The following is a 20,698-nucleotide window of genomic DNA, read 5'->3' as shown; positions in this document are numbered from 1 at the left end:
ACATCTATATTCACAATTTACTTAATTGACAAATCCACGGTCTGACAGAGAGCTCTCTCCAAGTTAGCTGTGTTGTTTTTTTTGTAGTAACGTTATATCTACTGCTACTGATTGCAGCCGAGCCCACAGCGGAATATAGTGACCTGTTTTTATTATAACGCTGGTGAGGGGTGGCGTGATTTAGCTGCAGTTACTTTTTAAAAGCCACTCACAGTTGCTCTGGGGGGCGGAGAGTCTGCAAAGTGCTGCGCCGATTGGGGCGCTCGATCGGGGGAAGAGAGATGGCGTGCTTGTTGGAGGCCCCTCTCCGCATCAGTGTGCTGTCTGTGAGTGTCACTGTCATAGTTTCAAGTATGATTGTCAAATTTACAGTATGCGCACTCCAATAGCGAGTTGTTAGTTTAATTTGATCAGTAATACAAGGACGCTAAGAGCAAGGGTTTATGTCTTCTGTTAGCCCGCAAGCTAAGTTAAAGGCTTTGCAACATGTAGCACTGTAGCGGTCCGCCTACATAGCTGACGATGAGAACGGTTTTTTATTCTGACTTCGCCCGGATGGGCGGGAACGTTCTGAAAATGTGAAGGGATGCATGCTGTTAATGTGTCCGTTCTGCCCGTCGGCGTATCAAGGAATTCAAATCAAACGAACGAAGTACCTGTCAGTGTCACTCGGAATGAGTTAGCAGCTAACTGCTAAGAGTGAGAGTGCTGTCACTGATATTCATTCAGCAAATAACCAAACACGATTAAAATATTGCATAACGCACAGTGGAAATTAAATTGCAGGGATGGGCTTTTATTCCAACCATCTGATAATATTTGTCCTTCCCCACTGCATGTTGCTAATTATAATAGCAAACTTAACGTTGTTAAGCTAGCTAACATAGGTGTCCGAAGTAACGTTAGCTAACTACTAGCATACGGTTAAGCTAGCGAAGCTAACATAACTTACCTATTGCCTACTTTTTGAGGAGTTTCCGACTGGGTACAATTGACTTTGGCAGCAGTCGAAAGTCTAGCAATTAGTACGGTATAGTAATGTATTTTAGTAAGTGACCCTAGCAGGCATTGGCTAAAGCTTATGTTTATTGGGTAGTGAAAACGAGCATACTGGGGATCTGTAATAGTGAAACGCCCCCACGTTAGGTACATGCAGAAAGGACACTTTGATTTATACCCTTTAGACATTATAGTAGCTTATGTTTTATAAGGCCGGCTTCACTTTATCAACATAAGGAGAAGCGTTCTTGTGTGTACTGTACTTGCATGATAAACACTGAAGCTAAAATATAAACAACATATTTGTGAAGACAGCTTTATGCAGGTACAGAATATGCCTTGTTATTGCGTGAAAGCACCAGAAACTAATGGTTGCAGCATGTAATCAGCTCTGTAAGGTTTGCTCCTCTAGGGTCATGTGGAAAGTTCTGGTTATAGCTGTCAATGATATCAACAAAGTTTTTCTGCTGTCACATGGAGCCACTGGGTGCCATTAAAGCTTTAAAGGACCCTGCCATGGATGCTGCTGTGTGTGTCAGTGTGCATGACTGGGTCTGTCAGTGTCTGCAAGCAGCTAGACAGCATTCGTTATAGTTAAATTAACAAAAACCAATCGTCTAAACTGTTGTTTTTTGTAGTCCTTTAGATACTTGCTATTTTGAAATCTACAGAATACATTTGCTGTTTTCTTGTGTGTGTGTGTGTGTGTGTGTGTGAGTGTGTGTGTGTGTGTGAGAGAGAGAGAGAGAGAGAGAGAGAGAGAGCTGGAGCAAGATCTACTCTCATTAACTTTCTAGCAAGCTAGTCCGAGCTGAAAAATGTAAATGTCACTGAATTATGTCACCAGTGTTTCTGTAATTATTGTCCTTATGCAGGAAGTCACTGCCACTAGTCGCCATTATGTTGACAGACTGTTCGACCCCGACCCACAGAAAGTGCTGCAGGGAGTCATGTAAGTTCAGCAAATGTTACCTTTCCATACATTGTAGTAAAGTAAAAGTTTTTTTTTTTTGATAAGCAGTCCTGTTCTGAAATCTGTTCAATTTGTCTTTCACATGTTGCTGATAAAATTTGCTGATAAAAGTTCTTCTTTTGAATATCAAACATACACTTAACTCTGTAGAAAACATAACTGATGTGGTGTTCTTCAGTGAGCATGGACTCTGTTTACATGCTCAGGCTTTCATGTGACGTCTATATCAAAATGCAATTCACTCCTCAGTTACACCTTGTATCCCTCTCACACTCACACGCTCTCACTCTCACTCTCTGTCTAAACTGCAGTGACCTGGACTCTGCCTATTTCATAGTTATTTTTAACTTCTGAAGAGACTAGCTCTGGTTACGGCTTGTAGCGCTCCACTAGCGGAGCACCTGACTAATTTGACTGCCTGCTGTAGCAGTACTTTTCCACTAGCCTCACTCACCTGCTATTTGATATCATCTGGGGCCCTTGCAGAGCAGAGGAAACACTGCATGGGAAACTAAATGCAGTGAATACAAATGAATTGGCTCATTCTGTTTTCCTCAAGACCTTGTGGTGCATCTGCTTGATGTAAACCCTCTGTTCCCCAATTTGGAAATGTGGGTCTGGCTGACCTCTGTGTGCCTGGTGTCTTTGTAAATTCTCAGATGATCTAGCTAATGACCTCAGCTATGCTGAAGACTCCCTCTGAAAATCTGTGAACTGTCTGAGTACTATTAGCTTAATTTATATTAATAGGACACCACTGGGGGAAATGCATTTATAATTAAACAATATGTGCTGTACTTAAAGTATGTTTCTTATTTTTAGAATAAAAGTTCCTTTTTGTCTCACCTTTTGCAGAAGTATAGGTACCACATTATAATAACCATCATTATTAAATGGTACATTTATAGAAAATTTGACTTAGCAAGTAGTAATCTGACAGTTACCAAACAGTGAAATACTTTATAAACCATTTCTTAAGCAAAGGTTGATGAATATCAGTTGCAAATTTATAATGGCTATCCAAATAACGTGTATAGATGAACTACACAGTATTGATAAACCATTTACAAAGAATTATAAACATCAGTTGCAACTTTACAATGAGCAGTTGCTTAATAAGTTAAGTTAAAAGGTTTGTTAATGTTGAAATAAATATTAACTCATGTTTGATTAACTATAAATTACCCTATTATTACGGATGGTTATTATAAAGTGTTAATAAAATATAGGGACCAGAATACTTAACATGATGTTGTGTAACAGACATCATGATTCTACCCAATTTATAGTGTAATATTTTGTATGGCGCACCACTACAGTATGTACTTACACCTACTTTTGTAAAAGATACTTGTGAGACTATAGGACCAAACATCCCAATGATTATAAACAGCAGTCTGCAGGTGTTGTGCCAGCAACCTTTAAGCATTCAATAGTACAACCTCTGATCAAAAAACCCAATCTGGACACCTCAGTCCTTTCCAATTTCTGACCAATTTCCAAACTCCCGTTTCTTTCAAAAAAACCTTTTATATACCTACAGTTGAGAGTTGGGAGTTGGATACAGACTACTGCCACCTGATGGGACAGAGAGTTATTTCCTCTCTTGCAGGCACAGAATGTAGAAGCTAGCTGGCCGTCAGCTGTGCAGCTTTTTGGCTGAGACACTGACGACGTGCAACAGTCAAGTGTTGTTGTCGCTTATGTGATGTCAGTTCAGTGTGTCGTGTTGTTAAGTAGGTCATACTTAACATAATATAAATATATAAAATAATATAAAAATAGGTGCACATATTATTTATATCTAAAGTATGGATGCAAGATATGGATTTTTTTGAGCCGATGACTCTCATAGCGATACTGATAAAATAACCGATAATAGAAACCAGCATTTTAATGCTTTTTTTTCTGCACAACTGAGTGCAGAAAGGCAAAGATGGTTTACTTGATATTCCATAGCTGTGATAAGATTTTATGGTTAAACTTGAAGACTTTTTCCCTCTTAATGTTAATTTATCTGTCCGATATGTATTGTGCATCCCTAGCTTAAATTGTTTTTTCTTAATTCCTAATTCTTTTAACCCCTTATTACCTAACTTCACATCTTGTTCCTTTGTACCTTAATATGTACATGCTGAACTGTCACACCGTTTGTACAAGAGATTACACTGTAAACTGGATAGAAATTAAGATGCGTGCTGCCAGCCATAATCTGAAGAATTACCATGTCGACTCTCCAACATTGTTAATGATAGCGAGTTACATTTGTCACATTTGCCTCAAATAGATTGTTATGGGTGATTTTGATCTTCTTTATCTGTTCTACTTCAGTGACATGAAGAATGCAGTCATAGGAAACAACAAACAGAAGGCCAATCTGATTGTCCTCGGAGCTGTGCCGAGGTATGTCTCTGCACAACTTTCTACTTCCAGTACCTCTCACTTTGCCTTTGTTCCTACTTCTTATTTTCTGACAATTAAAATTCTGTTCAAGTGCGCTCACTTTGTTCAGCACACTGGTGCTACATGGCACATTTTTGTTCAGTAGACAGTAAATGAAAAATTACAATGCCATTATAACAACCTGGAATAAAAATACAGCAGAACTGTTAAAGCTCAGGTGTTACTTCAGCATCATCTACCCTGCACCCGAGAGTAGAGCTGCAAAAATTAATTGATCAGTTGTCAAATATTGGATTAATCACCAACTATTTTGAATAGTGTAATTTATAATCAAGTTACCTGTTTGAGTAATTTTTTACAAAATTCTGCGATACCATTTTCTGGTTTCTTTACTCCTCTGTGACAGTAAAATGCGTATCTTTGTATTGTGGACAAAACAAGACCAAACAACTCATCTGTTAACCTACAGATTAGTCTACTATGAAAATGTTCGTTAGTTGCAGCCCTACCTTACAGGTTACTTAACACCCTTTACAGTACTCTTGCTTCAGTGTGTGTGTTTGATCGTTGGCTCCAGGTTACTGTACCTGCTGCAGCAGAGCTCGTCCAGTCTGGAGCTGCGGACAGAGTGTTCTGTGGTGCTAGGCAGCCTAGCCATGGGCACCGAGAACAACATCAAGTCCCTGGTGGACTGTCACATCATCCCTGCCCTTCTTCAAGGTTGGGGTGGTACACACACATACTCCTGCATGCAAATACTTCCTGCGGGGGACAACATCTTTGACTTGCAGAGACACACACCTATACAACACCTGTGTTTTGTGCTCATAGGTCTCCTGTGTCCGGACCTGATCTTCATTGAAGCTTGTCTTAGATGTCTCAGAACGGTCTTCATAAGTCCAGTCACCCCTGTGCAGCTGCTCTATACTGTAGGTTATCTTGTACATATTCTGCCATCTATATACATAAGCACCAGTACGTTTTTGGATATAACTTGTCTGATTAGCAAGCACACTGGGTGCAGGGTACCAGTCTCCATGTTTCTGTAATTAGCCACATGTAGTGTCATTATACCACTGAAGGGACAACTTGTAAGATATGGCCAGAATTTTAGTTTAAAACATTCAAAAAATGAACTTACATTATCAACAGAGTGTTAAGAAACAGCAGTGTCGGCATTATATGAAAGACATCTTTGTACTTAGCAAGCTAACCTGTTAGCCCAGACCCGTTATGTCTCTTAATACAACCAAAGGGGATTTGTCTGATGTCTCAGCCCATGTAGTTTCAGCTGGGAGATGTAAAAGTGGCACGTTAATAATAAGATACAAATTAAACTCACAAAATGTCAATAAAGGAAATGTTTTTTTACACCTATTTTCCTTACTAAACAGAAAAATACAACCGTACACCTTCTGAATTCAAGTTTCTCGTTAACTCATCATAAAACACACTTCATTTAAACTCGACCTAAACTAAATAAATCTCACCAAACACTTTTGGTTTGTCTTTACACAATCACCTCTGTGAATTGAGGATTTATTTCAATTAAATCAAAATAAGATGTGAAAATATTCCAGCTCTGCCCGCTGCTGCCCCTATAGTTTTCGGAGCTACCTTCTTACAAATGACACTTGTAAATGTAATTATCACAAAACACATGCGTCAACAATCTAAAATATTTAGATCTGACAAAACAATGGAGAAGCCTGTGTAGTACACTAATAAAAACGTAAAGCTGCATCAATGAATTTTGGTCACCTGTTGGCCAAGACTCAGTCGTTCAGTCATTGTGCAAGCTGTGAAACCAAAGCATTAGCTAAAAGAGACGAAGTTTCAGTTGTAGATTCTTGTCTTTATGGTACAGTGAACCACCCTTCCATATTACACAATCAAAACTTGATAATATGATATGATAATATCAAAAATATTGAATAATATAGATTTTACTGCATAAATTACATGTCCAAGTGTTTGCTGCGGCATTTGAAACAAACAAATGAATGTACAGGTACATATAGGCTGTAATAGTGCTGCTATTGATGTTTCAGACAAACAGTTCAGTGTACCTCTAATGAATAATTTTACTATTATTATAAGGTCAATTCTTAACATTCCCATCTTGAAATTATGTGAAACTACACTGTGTATGTTCATGGTTTTTATAGGACTCCACTGTGATTCCTCATCTAATGTCTCTACTGAGCCGCTCACAGAGAACCCAGGAGTACATCACACAGATCTTCTCCCACTGTTGTAAGGTATCTGTTGGTATTTGTTCACACACAAACACAGTGCCACAAACACGGAGTCCATCACACTTGTAGCCAGACCAAGATTGATTGTTGACAGGACATTTGTTGTGTCCAGACCCCAGAGCACCAGACAGTTCTTTTCAACCACGGCGCCATCCAGAACATTGCTCCTCTACTTATCTCACCCTCTTATAAGGTATATGACTGTCTCTCTGTAAGCATATGCATTTGCCCAATTCAATGATGCAACCATTCCGTCCTAGGACTAATTAACCTGTGTTTATATTCTCTCCTCCTTCAACCCCATTGGCTCTCCAGGTCCGGATGCAGGCGTTAAAGTGTTTCTCAGTCCTGGCCTATGAGAACACTCAGGTCTCCATGACACTGGTGAATGGTGAGGATTTCTCTCTCCTCTCCTCTCCTCTCCTCTCCTCTCCTCTCCTCTCCTCTCCTCTCCTCTCCTCTCCTCTCCTCTCCTCTCCTCTCCTCTCCTCTCCTCTCCTCTCCTCTCCTCTCCTCTCCTCTCCTCTCCTCTCATGAGCTTTACTTTTAAACCCATCCATCTTTTGTTTTTGTTGCTAGTGCTGGTGGATGGTGAGCTGCTCTCTCAGGTATTTGTCAGAATGATGCAAAGGGATCAACCCATTGAAATGCAGCTAACAGCAGCCAAATGGTGAGTGACATAAAACCATATTGAGGATATATGCATATATTTTTCTGTAAACTTCTTCCTTGAATGTGACCTCTTTCTTTCCCAGTCTAACTTACATGTGTCGAGCGGGTGCTATCAGGACAGATGACGGCTGCATAGTCCTAAAGGTTAGCCCTGTCTGAGACTGCTGTGTATATATATATCTATATGATATCAGTGGCACTTCTTTAATGCAAGTTCATATGACTTCCTGTTTTTCATCCAGACTCTGCCGTGCCTCGTGCGGATGTGCAGTAAAGAGCATTTGCTTGAAGAGAGGGTGGAGGGTGCAGAGACGCTGGCCTACCTGATGGAGCCCGACGTGGAGCTGCAGAGGATCGCAAGCACCACCGACCACCTGGTGGCAATGTTGGCTGACTACTTCAAATACCCCAGCTCTGTGTCTGCCATCACTGACATCAAGAGGGTGGGTCAGTGGGCCTGAGCAGGACCATTTCATGTAATAGTATTTTAGCCAGATGAAGAGGGGCAGGTGTTTAATGTATGTGATTGGGCTGTACTGTTAGACTTGGAAGACTAAGAGTCTATGGACATGTTATGCCTTGGCCATACTACATGACTTACAAAGTTGTCAGATTGCTGTACTGTTGAAGCAACACAACTTTCTGTCTTGTAATCGGGAGAAACACATAGAGGCATGATAAGACTGGGTTCAGAGAGGAGGGTTTGCTCTCATTGGCTGTAGCTCGTTCCTGGCTTCCTGAACCAGTCGGCATTTAAATAATAATAACAATAATAATAATGATAATAATAATAATAATAATATGTTTTTTTATATAGCAACTTTCAAGAGCAGAACGTCACAAAGTGCGCCACAACAACAGTTACAGAAAAACACAAACAACAAAACAAACAAACAAAAAATGTCAACCAAATGTTTAGCCTGCTCGATCTCCAGCAAGCGTTTGCCACATGTTGGCGAGTTGTTGGTGTACTCCTGGATTGTTTCTTTGACAAAAAGCTGCAGATCAGAGGCAAGGTGGTGCTCAACTGTTAAACCATCTCTAAAGCCCACCGGTGACTGGAGAGTCAGGGCCAGAACCCTGGAGCTTAAACTTCACTATGCGGCTGTACTTTGAGCTAAATGCTAATGGAAACATGCTAACATGCGCACAGTGACAATGCTAATATAGTGATGTTAAGCGGACCTAATTTTTACCATGTTCACAATGTTGGATGATGTTATTAGCATGCATTAACAATCATTAGGTTCACAGATATTAAGACAAAGTTTTAGTAAACCAAAGTATTGGACTACTTGTAACTTTGACCTGATTGTGACGCTTAAGGAAAACTCAGAGGATCACCAAGTGATTGCAGTTTATCCTGAGATGGTCTTGAATGTGTGTAGCAAATTCCATGGCATCAGTTTCACTCAAGACCACATTTGGCAACCTCCAAGGTGGTGTGACAAAAAAAGTCAGGAGATCATTAAAATCTGTAGTATTCATCCTTTGGGGATCATGGATGACTGTACATTTCATGGAAATCCATCCAATAGTTGTTAAGATATTTCAGTGTGGACCAAAGTGGCAGAAAGAGAAACTGAACGTGAACACTGAGCCAAGCAACTAGCATGGCTAAAAATGATAATCACAATTATTCTAAGGCACAGACTGTTTTGCTCAGACCTTCTGATGGCACTTTGGCCAGTGTGCTACCATAATCAGCTATGACAAGATAATCTTTCAGTGTTCAAGTTATCATCATTTTTGTGAAAAGGTTCTATCACCTGCTGACATTTTGCACCAGTTCACTTTCTGTCCACTCTGTCATTTGCAGCTGGATCATGACCTGAAGCATGCACATGAGCTGAGACAAGCTGCTTTCAAACTTTATGCCTCACTAGGCTCCAACGACGAGGACATCCGCAAAAAGGTGACCTTCCCTCCAATGTATTTTAGTTTGCAACTATAATTGTGAGCGTACATTAGGGCTGCACAAATCCAAACTGTAAAAGCAGCAATTTTATGAGAAAGGTCAAATGCGTGACCAAACAGCATTATAATGAAGTATGGTAGTGCTGCATACGGAAGCCCTAAAGGGCCATGCATTCATACTTTTTATTTCCTCCGTTTTCCCGTGATAATGAGTTAATTTCATTTGTTTTCTCGAGATCTCGAGTTATTATCTCGAAATAACAACTGCCGTTTTCCCGAGATAACGGGATAATTTTCTCGAGATCTCAAGATAACGAAACTTTGTTTTCCCGAGATAACGATATAATTAATTCGAGATCTCGAGATAACAAAACGATAGTGTAGTATATTAAATCATTGCAGGAAACATCATTCAGTGTAGCAATGTCAGAGGAGCAGGAGCTATTATCTGTAATAGCAAGGCATAATGCTATTTCAGCCTGTGTCAGGCCTTGATTGAAAAGATATGTGACGTGGTGATCGATATGCTCCTGCTCCTCTGACATTGATCACCACGTCACATATCTTTTCAATCAAGGCCTGACACAGGCTGAAATAGCATTATGCCTTGCTATTACAGATAATATACACATTAATGTGCGTAATCTTAAAAAGACGGTTAGCAAGGCTTCAGCTATATCAGCGGCGCAATCTAAGTGAGCCTGATGTCGTCGTTAACTACATAGCTGACCAGCTACGAGGTCCCGGGCGTCTCCATAATCTCAGGCCTATCATATCACAGTCATTATCTCGAGATCTTGAATTAATTATATCGTTATCTCGGGAAAACAAAGTTTCGTTATCTCGAGATCTCAAGAAAATGATCCAGTTATCTTGGGAAAAACGACAGTTGTTATTTCGAGATAATAACTCGAGATCTCGAGAAAACAAATGAAATTAACTCGTTATCACGGGAAAACGGCAGTAGTTATTTCGAGATAATAACTCGAGATCTCGAGAAAACAAATGAAATTAACTCCTTATCACGGGAAAACGGAGGAAATAAAATGTATGAATGCATGGCCCTTTAGGGCTTCCGTACATTCCCACTATTCCTGAATAATCTTGCAATCATATTATCTGCCATGATAATTGCATATGAATCGTGCAGCCCTAGCATACATGTTTTTTGTTTCTAATGAATATCCCCCTTTTTTCTCTTTAGATCACAGAGACAGAGAACATGATGGACAGGATAGTCAGTGGTCTATCAGAATCCAGCATTAAAGTCCGTTTGGCAGCTGTCAGGTATGGTGTGAAGCGAGTCTCATGCTCTGCTTTGGCTTCCCTAGCTGATGATGACACACTTGCACTGACATGACTTGTGAATTGTTCCATTATAAGTTCCTTCTAGTCGCTGTACCAAGATTTAACTGACGTGTGAAATGAAATAAAGTTCTACAAAATTTGATCAGCATTGATTTTATATTTAACTTTAACTGTGCTGTAATGGCTTTCCTCTGAATGTCTTAATAACTGTGTGTTACTTTTTCATTTGTATTTTTTTCAAATTTTAAGATAATATGAAATCTGGATGATGCATCAAACCAAACTTTTAACTGGTTGAATTGAATAAATATAAAGTTTGATTCAATAAATATGCAGCTGTAACTAAACTCCGCTTGTGTTTGCGTGTGTCCAATCATTATTGTTTTTCTGTCCAGGTGTCTTCACAGTCTTTCGCGGTCGGTGCAGCAGCTGAGGACCAGCTTCCATGACCATGCGGTGTGGAAACCCCTCATGAAGGTCAGTATTGTTTGAATGAAGCTAGTTTTTGTGAGTACCTCTTTACGTGTTTGTAGGGGAAGAGATTGTATTTGGATACCACATATTTCTGCATACTGTATCTGCAGGTGTTTGAATGTGAAAATAAAAGCATACTGATTAACATGGTGTGTTGCTGTTGCTGTATGTAGCTGTTGCAGAACGCACCAGATGAAGTCCTGGTCATGGCCTCCTCTACACTATGCAATCTACTGCTGGAGTTCTCACCCAGCAAAGAGGTACACACTCACACAAACTTATAATTACATGTAACACAACAAAGAGAATTGATTTTATCACTTGTAAATTGAGAACATTTGATTCTTGTTGATCTACAGCCCATCCTGGAGTCAGGGGTGATTGAATTACTATGCAGTCTGACCCAGAGTGACAGTCCTGCACTGAGGGTCAATGGGATCTGGGCCCTGATGGTAAGAAGATGAGTTTACACTTTTTACACTTGTAGGCTTCTTACAACTATCAAAATCCTGGGAAGTGAATTGAATCTGTGCTTTCCAACACTGTACAAGTTTGGATATAATGAAACAGATTTTTTTCTGGTTCTTTGCCATGTACTGCCAAACTGTGTATTAAGTTATACGTATAAGGTTGCAGTTTTACAATTGTGTGTGTGTGTGTGTGTGTGTGTGTGTGTGTGTGTGTGTGTGTGTGTGTGTTAAGAACATGGCGTTCCAGGCAGATCAGAAGGTGAAGGGAGAGATTGTTCGGTGTTTGGGGACAGAACAGTTGTTCCGCTTGCTATCGGACCCCGACACCAATGTGCTGATGAAGACCCTCGGTTTGCTGCGCAATCTGCTGTCAACACGCCCAGTGAGAGACACACACATACTCACAACATTATTAATACACAGTAAACATTTACATTAGTGCTGCCTTGTGTTCGTACTGTATGGACAATCCTCTGGAAAAGTAAGGATTTAATAGACTTGAATGAATGAGTGTACTGATCATCGAATTGCAAGAATATTAGTGTCTTGGTAGATGTGATATTAATCTGACTTTAATATGTATTAAAGCAACATTATGTAACTTTTTTACCTTAAAATAACAGCTTCAAAATAATTTTGATGGTGCAGTGTCTTGTAATAGTGAGAGGGTAGCATCACAGTGTTACATATATTAACACCCGCCCAAGTATATTTGGCAACCCAGTTTAGCATTTTATAGTTTTATTTTCCTCTCCATCTGAGAGAACAACGCCATCCTCATTCGATTAGTAATGGCACTGATTGTGATCCGACCTCTCCTATTTAATATAGGCCTACTTATGCCATTGTTTTTGCCCCTGCCACAAATACACAGCCATTCTGCGGGGAACACTGAGAGGTCATAGCCCCTGTAGTCTCAGCTGGGAGCTGTCAGCTTTTACTGGAATAAATGAACAAAATAAACTTCATAAACAGAAGATAAAACTGTAAACATTCTGAATTCAAGTTTCCTCTCTTTTACTGAACTAAGACGAGCTTAATTGCGTCATTAACTCATCCTCAATTATCAATTCACTAAGTAAGATGTGAAAATATCCTGGCTTTACATGCTGTATTCAGCTGCTGCTGATATCTGACTGTCTCTCGCTCCTCTCCCACTGGACGCCCTCTTCATGTCTCTGCCTGTGGTGTCTTCTAGTCCCCAGAGTCACAATCCTGGCACTTTTGGCTGCGCTGAGTCAAACTGTGCCGTTGTGGTTTGTTTTTCCATTACCAGTTTAACCCGAAAAGTTAAGCCAAGCCACTCCCGAGATCAACTTCTCCAGAGTGGGTCCAAAGCATGGGGACATCTCACGACTGCGGCCAACCCATTTTGACCCCCGTTACCCCCTCAAACAGGAGTGTGTTGCAAAACACAGCTCATGTCTGTGCAGAAGACCAGAGAGAAAGACGTTTTTAAATGTCTCTGTTCAGCTCCCGGCAATTATGTAGCTTCTTTCTTAATATCTGTGGTTTGAAATGTAGTTTTTCTCCAGTGTCCATGTTTGTACTTTCAGACTTCTGCTGTATTTTACTGTTTCATCATGTTCACTTTCAAGGTGAGGAAGAGTAATTACAGCCGCTTCCTTGCCCACTACTCAAGACAAGCATGTCATCAGTAAAGATATGTAATGTAATGTAATCTAATGTAAAGTAATGTAATGGAAATGCAAATCCCTGTCGAGTCAAACCGAGTCAAGCAGAGCCAGCACGTGTATGGAAAAGCCCCACTGGTCAGAGTTGCTGTAAATCACTTTCGAACTGTCTTCAAACTGATGATCATGTTCACTCACAGCCTGCCAAATCCAGTTGAACTGAACCCCATTGGTGACTCCCTGTGATCTGAGGTGTTGGTTATGGCAAACTTGAGGGCAACTGGCTCTACGGCTACCTGAGCTATGAGCTAATTAGCTATTCGTAGCTAGCTACAGCCAAGGATAGCTAGCAGAGAGCAGCAGTTGTCGGATACTCAGGTGATATGCTGGCCACTATAGTTTTGGAGCTACCTATGAATTCTGGCCATATTTTAAAATGACACCTTTAAACAACATATGTTTTTTGCCCTGGTTACTGTGATCCTTCTCTCCTTAGATACAGTGTATACTGCTCAGAATGTAGTCAGTGACAGGCCCAGAGGGACTTTACAAATCCATCTCATATAAAACATTCTACAGTAGTGTGCACAAACAAAGCACCCTAAGGAGCAAATGAGCACTCTTTCCAGTGCTGTAACAGGTCTGAGTGTAGACGGTCTCGGTCTGCAGGTTGCTTCTAGAACTGTTCTGTTCAGTACTGCGGTCAGAGATGTTCCATGGGGACTTTAATGGCATGGCATAGAAAATTTGTAGTAATACACCTGAGCACCAACCTTGAATGCTGCCTACCTTCTTACCTACTCTGCAGATATTAAAACACCGGTATGAGCTTTTTTTTGCATAAAATCTCCAGAAATCTACAGCATGCATACTGATTCTCTCCTGCTTACTCTCTTTTCTTAACTGTCATGATGTCAGCACATAGACCAGATCATGAGTTCTCATGGGAAGCAGATAATGCAGGCAGTGACCCTCATCCTGGAAGCAGAGCACAGTATAGAGGTCAAAGAACAGGTGAGCTCGCTCTCTGCTTATGCTTGCAAATGCTTACGAATGATTGTCATACAGAATTCATCCTCCAGCTACATGAAAAGCCTGCATTGCAGAGTAGTTTTAACATTCTGCAGGTGTGATGATACGCTGTCCACCTGGGGTCAGTCTTTATTCAGTTGGGCATGTTCACTGGTGTAGTGCTGTCTGTTGAGCTAGAAGCTCATCAGAAAGAATGTTGGCAATTTAGATTTTTTTTGGTGTATCACAAAAACAAAATGATCAGATAGCAGCAGTGACGTAACACACTTGTCTTATCTGTCAGACACTGTGCATCCTAGCCAACATCGCCGATGGCAACACAGCCAAGGAACTCATTATGACCAATGATGACATGCTCCAGAAAATCAAATACTACATGGTACTGTATAAAATACCATCTACTGTCACTCACCCTTGTTCTCATTTATTAGATCACACTGTTTGTTGTGTTATTTAGTAGTTAAACATCTCATTGAGACCATGTGGCTTTTGTTTTGTTTTTCCTCACTTTGTCTGACTTTTGCTGTTCCCACAGGGGCATTCGAATGTGAAACTGCAGCTCGCTGCCACCTTCTGTATCTCAAACCTTATCTGGAATGAAGAAGACGGTAAGGGGCACACCACACAAGTGGGAGGAGGCTGAGAGGAAAGCTGAAGTTTTGTCATGTCTGATGAAACGTTGTAGGTCTGGTGTGTTCACATTACAGCGTATTCACATTAGCGCTGGCAATAGCAGTGGCCGGAGGCTTTATGTGTTCTGGTTTTCCATCTATCCATCCTATTTTTGAACACAATATCTCTTGCCTTGAGGGAATTTCTTCAAATTTCACAACCACTTGTTTTTCACAAAAACACTTTTCTCACCATTATTCAACACCATAACTCGGTAACAGAAGGGGAGATTCTGACCATATTTCACATTTAGTCAGATACTCAGTGTTTCGTGAGACTAAAGTGTGTGTGACCTTGGACCCTCTAAGGGACAATGTACACATTTTAAAGTTAAATGTATCAATCTGGTGCACTTTGAGAGAAAAATTAAGAGGCTATCTCACAAATAACATGACCATAAAATGAGAAACTGTGGAGAATATAAAATGTAGAAAAAAATCAAATACACTACAACACTAAGCTTTGGCTCTGCTGCCAGCTGATTAGTCCAGTCCTCACAATTCACTCTACTGCACAGCTCTGGCTATACAATGTTAACACAAGCCTATAAGCTATAGTCAAAAGTCAATATCAATCTATTGCTTTTAATCTTGCAGCCTATTAGTCCTGATCTGTAACTAAACAGTGACTGAGAGACCAGATAATCGTTTTTTAAAATTTGAGTGCCATCTTGACTATATATTGACAAGATTACAAGACAGACAAACAGACTGGAGAGGGATTGACTGCAAGCTAGTAGTGCCCAGTAGTGTGTGGCTCACCAGAGTCTCCTTAATTAATGCTGAATGTAGAGATCTGTGCAGCAGGTTCAACATGTGTGTGAAGCATCCACGTTTTAGAATTTGTAGCTTCTTTGTGTTCTGTCAGAATCAGATCTATTGACCAAAATGTGAACACATACAAGGAATTTGACCTTCTTTTGGTTTCTCTCGATGAACTTACACACTAATAGACATACAGCAGAAGTCCAGCACAAGCTCGTGGGTTTTGCTGATACAGATTTTCAGGTGATTGTTGCACCATGTGATGAAGCTCTCCATCAGTCCTCTGTACTCCTCCATAAAAATAGTCTCTCAATGAAGACAGCATGTTTCTGTCAGGAATTTATTCACTTGAATAATATATGTCAGTATTGTGTGCTATTTCTTCCAAAAAACACACTTAATACCTTTTACCAAAAGGGGAATTATTTTATTTTTAAACCTGCACATTATATTTACATGACTTTACCAAAAGTTTAGGAATCGGTCCAGTAAATTGCCTCACCTGACAGGCTGAGGTTGTCCAAGTGTTTGACAAAATCACAGAAATGATTCCTACGGAGATTGACCTTTGTGTTATATAATAAGATCCTTTTTGTCACCACAAACACAAGTCTCATTCAAGGAGAAATATTGCTTTGACAACTCAGGAGAGGTGAGTTGTTGCAGGAAGACGACGATGGAAATGTGAGTCAGAGTTGGAGAGTGGAGTATGGGCTTTATCTAGAGGAACTGCCAGCAAGACTTTAGTCTCAGTCATGGCTGAATATTTAACTGATTTTGACAGTCTAGATGAGGCAACAAGCTTGAGTGAGACTTCTTCATTAACGAGACTTGGATCTTATTTCACAAAAAGGTCTACCTGTCGGAGTTGTTTCTGTAATGTTGTCAGACACTTAGAACCACAACCTCAGCTTGTCAGTGGCAAAAAACAAGCACTTTTAGAGGACGCAACTTTGACAGTTGGAGTTGCCACAAACACATTACACATTACATTGCAGCTGTATTGCGGCTGCAAGGTGAAGCAATTGACTGGACCGATTCCAAAACTTTTGGTAAGCATGAATCATTTGCACACCAAAACATGTAAATGTAGTGTCCAGGTTTAAAAAGGGGAATTCAACTTTAAATTGCTTCAGTCTTCAACGTATTATTGTACTGTTCCAGACATTCAGAAACACAATGAGTTTTTCGTTTATCTTTTTGTCAAAGCAGTGGTCAACAGTGATTGGCTGCACCCACAGAGGTCAGCACAGCTAAGGTCAAAGTTCAACAAATGTGAGCTTTTGGACCCCCACTCCACTCAACACAAGATTGAAATCCGCACAGAGCTGGTGCAAAAACACTTTAAACACAATGATGATTGAGGCGTTCGCAAGAAAAGCTGTTTTTCCACAGCAATGTATCAATACTTGAGAGTGACAATGGTTGAGATACTGTTTCTCAACCATTCATATTTACAGCTCTCAAAAAGATGGTGTGGCTTCTGCTCTGGATGATGATGATGAGATATATGTTACAGAGGCAAACTGAACTCTACAAAACACTAACCCTTTTGAACTCCAATCATTTAGCACAAAGTTTAAATGGGACTTAAGATGTTGGCAGACACTAGGAAATGTTGGAATGACTGAATTTTCTCATCTGCTTTCATGTGTGTTCTCAGGTTCTCAGGAGCGTCAGGACAAGTTGAGGGAGATGGGCTTTGTGGACATCCTGCACAAACTCACCCAGGCCTCTGACCCCAACCTCAGTGACAGGTGAGTCAGAAAAATGAATCATAAAACACATAAGATTCTCATTTTTAAAATTGCTGAGAAGGGTGGACTGATTGTATGTGTCTGTCAGGGCGAAGACGGCGATGCAGCAGTACCTAGCATGACTACAGAGGAGAGAGATACCCTACTGCCAGCCTAACTAACAATCGCCAGGAGGACGCCTGCCATTGGTCCTTTTGTTTCTCGTTTTGTTTATTGTCGAGGCTTGTTTTGTTGCACAAAGACACCTTTTTTGGACCTGTGGCTGGCCTCCCTTCACCTCCCACCCACCACCCAAAACTACCACCTCAGCCAAGCCTCAACAGTTTTGTTCCCTCCAAACCTCATCTTGGAGACTCTGAGACCGCGGTTGTCGGGAAATCAATGAAGTGATTTTTTTTCCTTTGGGACTTTGTGATTTGAGATTTGTGTTTTTGTTTTTTTTTCTTTTGGAGTGCAGCAGCCTGAAACCAGCGCCACCTTGGTGCTTTTGGACTCCCAGTGGTGGAGATTCTGGTCTCAGAGCACCGGACTGTAAGGTTTGATACAAGATCCGGGCTGTTGGACAGCAAAGCTTCCCAGTTTTATTTTTAAATTTTTTAAATAATATTACTCTTAATATTAATGTTTCCTTTAAAGGCATCACAAGCAAGGACACATTTGGAAAAACACAGACTGCCTATTTTGAAATGGGTGTTTTCTTTTTTGTGGATACATACCTCGTAAATATATAAATATATATAAATATAAACATAAATATATATTTTTGGATTTTTATTTTTCCCTGACCCTCTATTTGTTTTCGTTCATTCTCTCTGAACCATGATTCTTGGCACAGTAGGGTGAATCCACTGCAGTCTGATTCAGTATGTATATGACGGTGAACATGGTCTATACAGGAGAATAAGGAAAAGAAATGTAATTTCCCACATGTTTTTTTTTTCCCTCACTGTTGTGGTTCTGCGTGCACTGGAGCCTGTCACTTCTGTCCAATATCCTTATGATCCCAATGGGAAATGTAGTTCCAGAGTGCTCACTCTGACCTGCCCAGTTACTAATTAACAGGCATGAGTACACAGAACACCAGAGATGGGAGGAATCATGTATCCTCACACCTCTATTGAATAAGATTTAATGTCTGTTGCTGTTTTTTGCAGCCCCCTCCTTCTGTGTGTGTTTGTCAAAAGGGATAAATGAAAGCTCCTGGGTTTCTTTCCTATGATGTGTTTTGAGAAGCGAGCGAGGACAGAGTAGATGTAAGGAATAAAGGAAGAACAATTTGAGACTGGCCCCTGGAGGGTAGGGCACAAAAAGTGCACCCACTGCAGCAGAAACAAGTGCTACATTGTGTTTGATCCCTCTATCATATAATTTCTTCTCCCATCAGGATATTTCTAAAGTGTTGTTCCCTGAGATTTCAAACCTTATGGAAACTCTGATAGAATGAATGTTACCATTGGAAAATATATGCAGACCTGAAGAAGGATTTCCTCTGTGTTGCGTCTTCTTTATTCTTTGTTACAATATGTTTCACCTTAAATACCAGTTTACATAAAGCAGAGGACTGTGGGGTTTAGCCACAGCAATCAGATTATCAAAGGATAAAAATCCAAAGTTTAATTTTTGATGCGCTGTCATTTATAATGAGGATTCACGTTGCCTCATATTTCATCACTGAGTTTGGGTGACGAAGATAATTAGTTTGTCTAAAAAATAAACACAGCCATGAGAACTTTTCATACAACAGTTACCATTGTTCTGAGGGTAGTTCACCATGCCCAGAACATTCATTTAACAACCTGGATAAAAAAGTAAATTACATCTAAAAATAAAATGAAAATAATATTGAGCTGGCATGGACTCAACCTGCTGAATCATGTTATCCCAGCATGATATTCCACAGAGCTTCTTGTGATGTCACAGAATGCTTGGCTCATTCAGTCTTCAAGGGCCCCATAAATGTTCAGTGAGGTGAAGAGAGGGTGGAGCATGTCTGAAGAAGTTAGTGGTACTTCTCCTTGGTCGGAGTGTAGTCAGTTTGGAGCAGGTGCCCAACTCCAGAGTAGGCAAAACAGCTCCAGACCTGAATATTCTCACCACCATGTTTCACTGCTGGTTTGAAACACTGTGGTATCATTCTCTCTCCTGTTCATCTCCGCATATACGCCCATGTGTTACTGCCATAAATCTCTAACTTGTATTCATCAGTAAATCCAGTGAATCCAACAAATTCTGGTATTTCTTAGCCCACCTCAAGTGTTTGGAGTGTTGCATTGTTTATTTAGCAAATTCTGTATCTGTGATGAAGGTGATATTCTATCCTTCAGGGAACTAAGCTTGATGTATTGATCTTCTGATGGTGTGGTCACTTTGGGTCTGCCTGATCGTGCTTTGGATATGACGAGTCAAGTTCCATGCACTGCCCCCTGAACTTCTGACACTTTCACTTACTTTCTGTTTCCTCATATTTTTTGATAATTTCCAGGTGTATGTGACATTAATAGAGATTTTAAAAGTGGTCTCAGACTTTTGGACCCCACAGTATGTCTTTGCTTAATTTATAAAATTTTAACTAAAAAGTTAAATTACTGTTGGTCATATTTATTTATATTGCTACTTTTTATTTCTTGTATGTTTTATAATACGGTAGTTAATGCATTTATGTATGTCTTGCATTCACAAAAAGACCAAGTCATTTTCAGCAACTGGGATACAGGTAATGGGTCAAACATCACTTTTTGGTCCAGGAGCAGACATAATATTTTTCATCCAGATGGTTAGAGGCTAAAAACATCTTGAGAACACCACTAAGTGTTGCTATACGACCCGTATTTCTTTTTCAGAGAACATACCTTACCTCTGTGACGTAATGCTCAGCACAAGCTGGGGTTAATGGTTCCCTAGAGTAGCAACAAAAGAGTCAGAGATTGTACAAAACAACACTTCTTTATTGTTGTACAGTATGTAATCCTGGTAAAGTTTTTATGTAACAGCAGTTGTTAATAAAACACATCTGAAACCCAACAGCCTCTAATAGGGCAAGGTCAGTCTACTCCCATCAGCCCTCCGACCTCTACAACTCAAAAGCAGGCACATTCCTCATGCAAAAAAGCTGTGACATGCATTTGATTTAAAAACCCTTTTGTCTACCCAAGACCCCACCCCCCACCCCAGAGTAACCCACAGAACCAGAACTCCACAGTGAATTCTGCTCAGTGAATCTATTTCAGTGTGTAAAGAGTCCAGGTAGTCCCTCCCCTGCTCCCGTTACAGAAAATAGAAACCAGAAATCTGACTGTCTATATTACAAGTAACATTTGGTGCACAAAGCACCTCACCAAAGCAAATATATGTACAGAAGTCCTGAG

The 20,698-nt window shown here is 40.3% G+C and overlaps 1 protein-coding gene across 1 annotated transcript; it reads left to right on the top strand.

The window, feature by feature from the left end:
• The first annotated feature begins 41 nt into the window (after positions 1–41).
• On the top strand, positions 42–18,816 carry armc8 (armadillo repeat containing 8). The gene is made up of 22 exons (XM_073474150.1): positions 42–326; positions 1,875–1,951; positions 4,304–4,375; positions 4,953–5,095; positions 5,207–5,304; positions 6,544–6,636; positions 6,746–6,826; positions 6,949–7,024; positions 7,213–7,303; positions 7,389–7,449; positions 7,548–7,748; positions 9,125–9,220; positions 10,427–10,509; positions 10,926–11,007; positions 11,178–11,264; positions 11,364–11,456; positions 11,707–11,856; positions 14,027–14,122; positions 14,424–14,519; positions 14,676–14,748; positions 17,240–17,333; positions 17,422–18,816. Exons 1-22 carry the CDS (start codon positions 282–284, stop codon positions 17,453–17,455), a joined length of 2,022 nt encoding a protein of 673 aa, XP_073330251.1. The 5' UTR covers positions 42–281; the 3' UTR covers positions 17,456–18,816.
• The last annotated feature ends 1,882 nt before the right edge of the window (positions 18,817–20,698 follow it).

This window comes from Pagrus major, chromosome 9 (assembly GCF_040436345.1).
Source record: "Pagrus major chromosome 9, Pma_NU_1.0".
In the NCBI taxonomy this organism is placed as follows: Eukaryota; Metazoa; Chordata; class Actinopteri; order Spariformes; family Sparidae; genus Pagrus; species Pagrus major.
This window is presented reverse-complemented; position numbering and strand designations above follow the sequence as displayed.